This window comes from Lasioglossum baleicum, chromosome 15 (genome assembly GCF_051020765.1).
Source record: "Lasioglossum baleicum chromosome 15, iyLasBale1, whole genome shotgun sequence".
In the NCBI taxonomy this organism is placed as follows: domain Eukaryota; kingdom Metazoa; phylum Arthropoda; class Insecta; order Hymenoptera; family Halictidae; genus Lasioglossum; species Lasioglossum baleicum.
Window position 1 is genome coordinate 11,910,510 of NC_134943.1, and position 10,273 is coordinate 11,920,782.

The window sequence follows — 10,273 nt, forward strand, 5'->3', positions numbered from 1 at the left end:
TATATACATATGCAGAAACTAGTAGAAACAGACGAAACAGTTTCTGGTATTTAGAAATGGTATGTAGGTTGCCGGCCAATCAAATTCGTTTCCTGACCTCTATATAGTTACATGTATTGTTTTTATTGGCTATATATCGCGATATCGCTCACATCTACATCTCTACATCTATTTACATCTACATACATAGACATAAATATATCTATATATATATTGTGAACTCGTAGAAATTCGACACTTCTCTATTTAGATAGTATACTATATATACATATTATACATATAGAATAATTTGTAACACTAAACAGAAGATGAGTTCTCTCGTTCTCTGAGATAAATGTAATTATTATAAAATGAAGATACGCTAGACATTTTTCTAACAATGTAAAAGAATCAAGAAGCACAAAGAAGTTACCCGCTTGTAACCAATTACTAAATTTGTACATTATGTATACCTTGTGTGTATGTATGTGTACGTAAATATGTACTTCCAATGATAACGAGAAAGCAATGCTGAAATTTTGCTGGATATGTTGTTGCTACGTGACTAGAATATTTAGTATGTGTATATACGTGGCATATAAATTTTCTAATAAGTAATATTTTTGTAATAATGACAGAAATAGAAAATAGATTATGGTCAAAATTTGTATACATTGCAATAGTTGTTGCATCGTATTGGTAAGTATCGATACATTCAAACAAATTTCTTTTTCTAATTTCTCTTTCAATTCAATTTTTTATACACAGTTTTACTTTTCTTTTTTTCAGGGTAGTCTCCATACTAACAGTATTTATAAACAAAGCCCTTTTGTCCAGCGATACTATAAATTTGGATGCGCCTCTTTTTGTAACATGGTGTCAATGTATAATTAGCTTAATTATTTGTGTAGTTCTTAGTAGTTTATCTAAATGGTTTCCAGAATACGTTCGGTTTCCCGATGGAAATCCTTATTGCAGAGAATCTCTCAGAAAGGTAATATCTTTCATTAAATTATTATAGACGATGTTTAGCAAGATTATAGGATATATTACGGTATAATCGTTGTTGTGATGTTTGTAGGTATTACCTTTGTCCCTTTTATTCACTGGGATGATCGCAACTAACAATTTATGTTTGAAATATGTTGGCGTTGCATTTTACTACATAGGACGTTCATTAACAACTGTATTTAATGTCATTTTCACCTACCTCATACTCGGTAAGGACTACTGTACGAAAGATTGTAGAAACGATCGATATAATGGATTATTGTAATTTCACAGGTCAAAAGACTTCTACAAACTGTATTGCATGTTGTGGATTTATTGTCCTCGGTTTCTGGCTGGGTGTAGACCAAGAGCATATCGCAGGTTCTTTATCCGCTTTAGGAACAATCTTTGGTGTCCTTGGATCATTAACACTTTCTGTATACTCCATCCATATGAAACAAGTGCTTCCTAAATTGAACCAAGAAATTTGGTTACTTTCTTATTATAATAACGCGTACAGCGTCATTATATTCCTTCCGTTAATGATAGCTAATGGAGAACACGTTACAGTGTATAATTACGACAAACTTGGATCGCTAACATTTTGGTCTGTTATGATGGTCGGTGGTATTTGCGGGTTTGCTAATGGTTACGTTTCCGCGCTTCAAATCAAAGTGACATCTCCTTTAACACACAACATTAGCGGAACTGCTAAAGCTTGTGCGCAAACAGTATTGGCAACTTATTGGTTCAACGAAACGAAAACGTTTATGTGGTGGTTTAGTAATATGATTGTGCTTGGCGCTAGTGCAATGTATGCTAGATTAAGGCAACTTGATTTAACTAAAGGGTATAGAGAGGAAAAACAGCTGTTGAAAGCGTAGTAAAATATGTACGAACTTACATGTCGAATGAAAAGTACATATTTTGTGTATGTATATACAAACCAACAATAATCTCAGTAGCATTTACAATATTTTATGCTTTATTGTATAAAAATTTATAAAAAGAGATAAGTCCCGACTGAGACTAAACTTTTTTGTATAATAAAAAGTTTCAAAAATACACATAATTTTTAATATCTCGACGAAAGCCCTCCTCCTCTACTGTCTGAATGACTCGACATCAAATCTTTCCGTTTTATGATCGCGTTCACACTTTTCGATATTAAATCTGTATCCACGTGCAAGGCTGGTACCATTAAGTTCAACTGATTTCGAAGTAGAATATTCACAGAATGTTTCTGATCGCTTTCTACGGCGAGTCCATCCGATAAGAAATAATACCTTGAAAAATAAAAACGAAGTTTCATTCGAGTAATCATGTTTTCGAAAATAATTTCATGTAAATTTTGTACCTTGGATATTCTATAGCCTCAGAAACGTTTAATTCGCGCACAATAATACTGTAGATTAATTGTCCTATGATCAATGGATCATCGGTTCCAAACACTCCTCTTAATCCACATAATGCTTTGTTGTTATGGAAAATAATTGGAGTAAGCATGGACAAACTACTGTTCGTGTCGCTTTTATCCAGCAAGAAACCAGTATTGGACATGTATCCAAAACCGAATGGCGAACTAAGTCCACTGTAATAAACTTAAATAACTAGAAGTGTACGAGAACCCGAAATAAATAAGTGGTCTACTCGACAGTTTATGTAATATATTTTTAATACTAACGTTATGATACAAACGTAAAGATCTTCCCAGTCCATCGCCGTAACCCCAGTGTATCTTTCCTCTTCGGCTATAATAATTATTTTATCGAGCAATTGTCCTATCTTAATCTTTACACTGTAAACAGTTCACCAGTTACAATATAATAATTTGTACAAACCATTTTGTCTTAGTTGCAATGGAATTGAAGTTGAATGTATCAACGCTTCGGCTAGCCGAATTTGTGCGTCTATCGTAGAGGCATTCTCCGTAGATATATTTAATTTTTCTAACGACGCGATCATTGATTCCAACAATATCATGTGCGGAGGATAATATATAGCATATTTATGAAAACTGGATTTCCTCGCTGGATACAAAAGAGGCTTATAATTTGACAATTGTTGAAGCAGCTCGGGAAACTCATCTTTTTCGTGAAACAGTTTCTGCGAGAAAGTTCCATTGTACAATACTATGGAAAAATAAAAGCATTTTCATTATGACAATTTGTTGAAACTATACAAGTATATATTTACTATATACGAACCTTCAGAACTATGTTGCGCCACAGCACTCAACATATAGCTAAGATCTTGTAACTTCAGTATATCACCGGCGCTAAGGTGTCCATATAAAGTTTCATAGCTAACATGTTTTGATATATCGCTTGCTAATTCTTTGGATACAACAAATCCCTCTTTAGCTAGAGTTACAGAAGGCTTGACGATCTCGCTCCATGGTAATTTACCTTTTAAGTTATGCGCATACTCTAATCCTTTCAAAACTGCTGGCACACGTATTCCACTCTGTTCGAAAGCACCTAAATGTACAAATGATGTATTTTTGTAAAATTAAAGAAATCGACTAAATTAGACATCAACTAAATATGTACCTTCAATGGTATTGGTGGCAAAGTCAATGATAAATGGTTTTGTTCGCTCTTTATGATTATATATCATAACATAGCCACCCCTAAAATTATAATTGTAAGAATGTAAAAATGATTAACGGAATGTTAAATATGACTTACCCACCAAGACCAGTTTTATGTGGAGCAACAACTGTCATACAGATTGTCGCTGCTACAGCTGCATCTATAGCATTACCACCTTTTCTTAATATTTTAGTTCCAATTTGCGAACAATTCGCATAATCGGTTGCAACAGCTCCATGGACAATAGCTTTATCCTAATACAAGATAACACGATAAGTGATATACAAAATTACATTCTTTCTCTATAATATTTGATATACCTGAGGAGTTTCTTCGGCATAAAGTATTTGCAAAATTAATGTTGTCGTAATGGAAATGGTCAAAATGGTGAAGCAGCTTATAATAAATTTTAAACCATCCCCGCAGTACATACTTAACTTATGCTTATAATTTCTGCTCTTGGTCAAAGGACATTCTTCTGTAGGACCTTTTAAAATTAAAATTGACATATAATGCAACAGGTTGTTTTTATTTTCTATAATTTAACAGACAATAAAAAATACCATTCATAATTATTTTCTGAATAGATTTTTAATAAATAGTACAACTCTCTTGATTCTGCGTATTCTATAATAATGCTAATAAAAATTAATTTGTCTATTTGCTTAAGTTAGTGGTAACAGATTTAGGTTAAAATTGAGAGTTCTTAATATCAACAAATTTTTATATATAAATAGAAAAACATGATTTTTGTTAGTATTAACGTAGATTCAAGGATAGTAGTAAAAAAAGTGAAATAATTAGTTGCTGCTATATGGAATATATTTATTAAAAATACAATATACAATTAACGAATGTTGATCGAAGTTAAGTAAATATTATTAACGACAAGGTTATGTTTAAACAATTAAGTATTTGAATTGTTTACTAAAATAAATAGAAATGATCAGACCGAATAATACTTACGAGAATTATTATAATGCATTATGAATGTATTAGAGATTGATTCGAATAGAAAGAATTGGATGTCAATGAGACAATATACTGTTGTTTATATAGAAAATACTTATATATATATATACGTGCATCGTGTTTGTAGTTATAACTGTAAATTTGCCCTACTTTATGCATTGTAATTTCTACATTAAAGATTGTGCACTTAATTATACTAAAACATTTAATGAAAAAACAATATTTCTTATGAACTTTACATCATGATTTAAACATTTCTGTTTGCAGGTGTATAAATTTACAAACAATTTATTTTTGAAGAAGATATAAGAAGAAAAACGAATGGAAGGAGATATGCATATTATTTTTTATATACAAGGTTTACAAAAACATTAAAATGAACGTTGATATAATAGAAATGTTGAAAGAGCCTCGAATGATAAAAGTGTGTGCACCGATGGTCAGATATAGCAAGTAAATAATAATAAATTTGATATATAGTCACAATTCTTACTGAATGTGAAATAAAGTAATTTTTGTTTATCAGATTGCAATTTAGAACTCTGGTGAGGCAATACGATTGCGACTTATGTTTTACACCTATGATCCTAGCTGACTCGTTTGTTCAATCCGACAAAGCTAGGAACAACGAATTCACTACTAATAACGAAGATAAGCCACTCGTTGTCCAATTTGCTGCAAAAACTGTGCAAGATTTTCTTAACGCAGCAGAAATGGTTTCGCCGTAAGTTTATTGTGCTTGAATATTTATTATATAGATCATAGTATTTAATCAATTATTTAATTGTTATCGGCAGGTATAGCAACGGCGTTGATCTAAACTGTGGATGTCCTCAACGCTGGGCAATGAAAACCGGTTACGGCGCTGACCTGCTTAGAAAACCAGAACTCGTAAAAGATCTAATATATCAAGTGAGGAATAGGATACCGAATCCTTTTACCGTATCTGTGAAGATACGCTTACTGAAAGACATTCAGAAAACTGTTGAATTCTGTAGAATTCTTGAGAAAGCGGGAGCTTCTTTTCTCACTATTCATGCAAGAACTCCAGAAATGAGGAATGAACCGATCGATCTAGATAATTTAAAATTAGTAAGAGATAGCGTAAAATTGCCTCTCATCGCTAACGGGGATGTGAAAAATTTGGACACTGCTGAAAAGCTTTTTACAGAAAGTAACTGCGAAGGAGTAATGTCTGCACGGGGAATCCTAACAAATCCAGCCCTCTTTTCTGGACATTCGGTTACACCTTTGAGTTGTGTGCAAGACTGGCTAGACATTACATCGACGATACCAACCCAATTTTTATGTTTTCATCATCATTTAGTATTCATGTTAGAAAAGTTACTTCCAAAGAAACATAGGATATGTTTTAATAATTTACAAACTAAGTCAGCGGTGTTGGAATTTCTAGATGACTATTACAGTATTAGACCAAATATAAATCGTAAATTATCTGAGCCAATTAATTGTATTTTTCATACCCCGATCGCGGAATGTAATAATTCTAATACAGAGGAAGAGGACGAACAATCTGTTGATTTTTTGGGAAATATATTTTCAGAATGATAACTATTTATTTGTCTTTTTTTTACATGTATAATACTTATTGGAAAGTACGATAAGACCCCATGTAACGCGAGAATTTTGAAGCTCAAGAAAATAAAATATCTTTTGCGTTATAAGGGGTCCTCCTGTACTTAATTAGAATACATAAAAATAGTTGTTAAAATAATAGGGTATACCCTATATCTTATTTTTACACGGTTGTATAAAAATTGTAACTTCATTCAATCTGTTCAAATTCAATGAAATTAGCTTCATATTATGGTTGCTAGGAGCGCCACAATCCAAAGTGTGTCGTTCAGTGTCGTTTTCTAACCGCGAAATTTCATTGTTTATTTTATCGTTGATTAAAACGAGAATTGGAAGTTAGTTTAATAAAAAATAATGTAAATAATTAAATCTAGTATTCCTATGTACCGAAATGAAGAATTTTGAATTGGTTCCATACGATTTCTGCGTGCTAATACAAAATGGTAATATTAATGAAAATTCGTTTTAAATGTAAACTAAATAATCCCCTAATTTTTTATGAAAACTTCATTGTATAGAAGCACAACAATAATCGTAATGTAGTTACGTTTTAATATGCACAATAAATTTTTCATATAATCACGAAAATACTTATCCTATGGATATATTTATGTGTTATTTATTATTATAATATGTTTGAAAATGTTTTGAAGAAAGAATGTTAATCTTTTGTTTATTCTTGTATATAAGATTCGATCTCTGGCACCTAGCAAAAGAGGCAAACGTCCGTTGGTCTCCGATATATCGAACAATGCGTCTCTATCTCCAATTGTACCGCAAGTACATCCGGCAAAGAAAAAAATTTGCCGTAACATCAAAAATGTAGAAATACCGGAATACAAAGCTGTTGCGCTTTCAGCAGATGATGTACAAGCAACTCAAGAAGTAATCTCTGAACATGTAAGCCTTTTAATATAATAAAAAGTATAGATACATGTTAATCATAGATCATTGTATCTTATATGAAACTTCATTTGAGTTTATAGGAAGAAAAAGTAAAGAAACTCCTTAGTAAACCTTTCAAAATTCCAATTCCTGGTTATCAATTGTCAGGTCGTTTCTTGGGAATACATTTGTCTGGTCCGCGTAGACCATTATATGATCCAGAAGAAGCTAATGCTCTTATTGTTTATTCACCGCCAGAGATATCGGAACATGACAGATTGAAATTAGACACGTAAGTATAAAATAAAAAATCAAAGGATGTAAATCTTTTTAATATAGCTATATACTGAACGCCATATAATGAATTTTATTCTTTTATGTTGCAGAACTAAACAACTTGTACATGTTGTGGTAGATCCGTTATTATGCAATATTTTAAGGCCTCATCAACGCGAAGGCGTGAAATTTATGTACGAATGCGTAACTGGAAAACGAATAGAAGATGCTTACGGATGTATTATGGCTGATGAGATGGGTCTTGGAAAAACTTTGCAGTGCATAACTCTTCTGTGGACTCTATTGAAACAGGGTGAGTCATTTAGTTAGTCTTATTCAATTTGCTTTGTAGCAAAGATGTTATAACAATATTTTACAGGTCCTGAAGCTAAACCGCTTATAGAGAAAGCTATTATTGTTGCTCCAAGTTCTTTAGTCAAAAATTGGTATAACGAAATTTTCAAATGGTTAAAAAACAGAGTCCAACCGTTAGCCATCGACGGTGGAAATAAGGCAGACATTGACACAAAACTTACAGGTTTCATGAAGACTTATGGGCGTAGATGCGCTAATCCCATTTTAATAATTAGCTATGAAACATTTCGTTTACACGCGCATGTACTTCATCAGGACGAGGTAGGATTAGTGTTGTGCGATGAAGGGCATCGTTTAAAAAATTCAGAAAACCAGACTTATCAAGCGCTTATGGGTTTGAAAGCTAAAAGAAGAGTACTGCTTAGCGGAACACCTATACAGAATGATCTGTTAGAATATTTTTCTCTTGTACATTTTGTTAATCAGGGAATGTTGGGAACCGCGCAGGTACATTAACCAATTTAATATAGAAAATTATAAAAGTACTATCTTAAGAACATTATTACACCGTTGCTATTATTTGTCAGGAATTTCACAAAAAGTTTGAAATACCAATTTTACGTGGCCAAGATGCAGCTGCAACAGATACAGAACGCGCACTCGCTCAAGAACGATTAACAGAATTAGTAACCCTCGTTAACAAGTGCCTTATCAGACGTACCAGTGCCTTACTTTCCAAATACTTGCCCTTGAAACATGAACTAGTAGTTTGTATAAAGTTGGGTAAACTGCAGACTGAACTCTACAAAAACTTTATAAACAGTGATAGTATTAAAAAATCAATAGAAGGTTCGTGGAACTTACGCAAACTCTGACTTTTCCATTTCGGCTGGTGCACACTCGTTTTTACCTTACAGAGGATTCCGATGGTTCGAAGAAAGGAAAAAGTCTTTCCGCTTTGGCAGCTATCACACTTTTAAAAAAGCTGTGTAACCATCCTGATTTAGTTTTTGAAAAGATATTACAACGGTCGCATGGATTTGAGAACGCTTTGGACTTAATGCCACAAAATTATAATGCCAAGTATGTATAGTCCAAGTCAATTTTAAGAAATAGAAGTTTGAGAATAATATACCAACATTGTTCAATCTTATCAAGTTTTATCTACAACAGATTCACGTAGTTGTGATTTTGATTTCAGAGAAATTTTACCGGAACTGTCGGGAAAGCTGATGGTACTAGACTGTCTTTTAGCATCTATCAGGACAACAACTAAAGATAAAATTGTACTAGTGTCGAATTATACGCAGACTCTTGATCTTTTCGAGAAATTGTGTCACAAACGTTGCTACAATTACGTTAGACTCGATGGTACAATGACTATTAAAAAAAGAGCGAAAGTTGTAGATAAATTCAACGATCCAGGCAGCGATGATTTCATTTTCATGCTCAGTTCAAAAGCTGGTGGTTGCGGATTGAATCTTATCGGTGCGAATCGTTTAGTTATGTTTGATCCTGATTGGAATCCTGCAAACGATGATCAAGCTATGGCCAGAGTGTGGAGAGACGGTCAGAAAAAGCCATGCTTTGTATATCGTTTTCTTTGCGTACGTAACATAATGTCGTTTCAAGTAACTGTAATTTTATGTAAATGTTTCGTTTAATCGTAATATAAATACGTTATAGACTGGTACAATTGAAGAAAAGATTTTCCAAAGGCAGGCCCACAAAAAGGCTTTGAGCTCAACGGTGGTTGACCAAGAAGAAGATGTTGCAAGGCATTTCACGTTGAACGATTTACGAGATTTATTTAAGTTAGAAGAAAATACAATATCCGATACTCATGCGAAGTAAGTGGAACGTGATTAAAACGAATAGCAGCAGTGGTAATCGATAATTACAAATTAGAAGAATCAATACTTCTAATATTGTGTTCGGTCTATATATGATAGTAAAAATACATCTGTGTTATAGGTTCAAATGCAAGAGGTGTATTAATGGTATAGAAGTGAAAGGGCCACCTGAGAATTCTGATTGCAATTCAGATTTATCAGATTGGAGGCACGCGCACAATCCACGAAATATACCGGATTTATCACTACGTCAATGCTGGTCAAGCGGAATTTCCTTCGTTTTCCACCATCGTTCACACGAACAAGTCAAATGAAACTTTTCTCTTTTCATAACGGCATACTTATGTATATAGATATTTCTTCGTGAAAGTTATCGCGCGAGCAAACATAGAACGTGAAAACGTTAAAAATAAATATGCATATATTTTTCGATATAAAAGTTATGTCCTATGTACCTATTTATACGAATATTTTATACAAATATGTAATTGTAAGTCTTTGTAAGTATTATATAAATGAAAGAAATGTGAAGAAATACAAGAAATAAACGCTTCGCTCCATGGAAATTTATAATCATGTACGCATTAAATATTTTTGTACATAGAAAACGCTGTTTCGATTACTTCATCGATGCGAATAACAATTTCTTTATTTTACGAGGAAGCCATGTGATCTCGATCGACGCGTAACGTACAAAAATACAATACGAAATGAAAGAAAATGCTTGAAATAAAATGAGCATTGTGGAAGGATAATTCTACGGTGTAATGTTTTTGGAATAGTTAGTAGGTTGGTTTGAAACGAGTTTGAACG

The 10,273-nt window shown here is 32.8% G+C and overlaps 3 protein-coding genes across 5 annotated transcripts; 2 read left to right on the plus strand and 1 right to left on the minus strand.

The window, feature by feature from the left end:
- Nucleotides 1-116: 116 nt before the first annotated feature.
- Nac (GDP-fucose transporter nac) lies at nucleotides 117-2,034 on the plus strand. Its single transcript, XM_076439856.1, has 4 exons — nucleotides 117-678; nucleotides 769-973; nucleotides 1,061-1,199; nucleotides 1,264-2,034. The coding sequence occupies exons 1-4, from the start codon at nucleotides 611-613 to the stop codon at nucleotides 1,851-1,853; spliced, it is 1,002 nt and encodes a 333-aa protein (XP_076295971.1). The 5' UTR covers nucleotides 117-610; the 3' UTR covers nucleotides 1,854-2,034.
- LOC143216602 (glutathione hydrolase 7) lies at nucleotides 1,068-4,766 on the minus strand. Of its 2 annotated transcripts, none has more exons than XM_076439832.1 (9): nucleotides 4,530-4,766; nucleotides 3,884-4,050; nucleotides 3,660-3,817; nucleotides 3,522-3,601; nucleotides 3,177-3,449; nucleotides 2,811-3,101; nucleotides 2,654-2,720; nucleotides 2,327-2,560; nucleotides 1,068-2,255 (listed from the first exon to the last, which is right to left on the minus strand). In XM_076439832.1, the coding sequence occupies exons 1-9, from the start codon at nucleotides 4,546-4,548 to the stop codon at nucleotides 2,045-2,047; spliced, it is 1,500 nt and encodes a 499-aa protein (XP_076295947.1). In that variant the 5' UTR covers nucleotides 4,549-4,766; the 3' UTR covers nucleotides 1,068-2,044. The 2 variants fall into 2 exon arrangements, with proteins under 2 accessions (XP_076295947.1, XP_076295948.1); XM_076439833.1 differs by lacking the exon at nucleotides 4,530-4,766 and adding an exon at nucleotides 4,127-4,417.
- On the plus strand, nucleotides 4,500-10,036 carry Okr (DNA repair and recombination protein RAD54-like okr). 2 transcript variants are annotated; one of them, XM_076439803.1, is made up of 12 exons: nucleotides 4,500-4,988; nucleotides 5,062-5,259; nucleotides 5,333-5,447; nucleotides 6,822-7,031; nucleotides 7,118-7,308; nucleotides 7,403-7,605; nucleotides 7,672-8,114; nucleotides 8,195-8,456; nucleotides 8,525-8,690; nucleotides 8,809-9,214; nucleotides 9,294-9,457; nucleotides 9,582-10,036. In XM_076439803.1, exons 1-12 carry the CDS (start codon nucleotides 4,912-4,914, stop codon nucleotides 9,772-9,774), a joined length of 2,628 nt encoding a protein of 875 aa, XP_076295918.1. In that variant the 5' UTR covers nucleotides 4,500-4,911; the 3' UTR covers nucleotides 9,775-10,036. The 2 variants fall into 2 exon arrangements, with proteins under 2 accessions (XP_076295918.1, XP_076295917.1); XM_076439802.1 differs by lacking the exons at nucleotides 4,500-4,988; nucleotides 5,062-5,259; nucleotides 5,333-5,447 and adding an exon at nucleotides 6,165-6,574.
- The last annotated feature ends 237 nt before the right edge of the window (nucleotides 10,037-10,273 follow it).

Bases quoted from the DNA above. Each gene is read 5' to 3' on its own strand.
- Nac (XM_076439856.1), top strand. From the start codon at position 611: ATGACAGAAATAGAAAATAGATTATGGTCAAAATTTGTATACATTGCA. The intron at 974-1,060 runs GTAATATCTTTC...TGATGTTTGTAG, and splicing joins GCAGAGAATCTCTCAGAAAG to GTATTACCTTTGTCCCTTTT. The intron at 1,200-1,263 runs GTAAGGACTACT...GTAATTTCACAG, and splicing joins TTTCACCTACCTCATACTCG to GTCAAAAGACTTCTACAAAC.
- LOC143216602 (XM_076439832.1), bottom strand. The intron at 3,602-3,659 runs GTAAGTCATATT...TTATAATTTTAG, and splicing joins CATAAAACTGGTCTTGGTGG to GGGTGGCTATGTTATGATAT. The intron at 2,721-2,810 runs GTTTGTACAAAT...TAATTATTATAG, and splicing joins ATTGCAACTAAGACAAAATG to CCGAAGAGGAAAGATACACT.
- Okr (XM_076439803.1), top strand. From the start codon at position 4,912: ATGAACGTTGATATAATAGAAATGTTGAAAGAGCCTCGAATGATAAAA. The intron at 8,115-8,194 runs GTACATTAACCA...ATTATTTGTCAG, and splicing joins GAATGTTGGGAACCGCGCAG to GAATTTCACAAAAAGTTTGA. The intron at 8,457-8,524 runs GTTCGTGGAACT...TTTACCTTACAG, and splicing joins TATTAAAAAATCAATAGAAG to AGGATTCCGATGGTTCGAAG.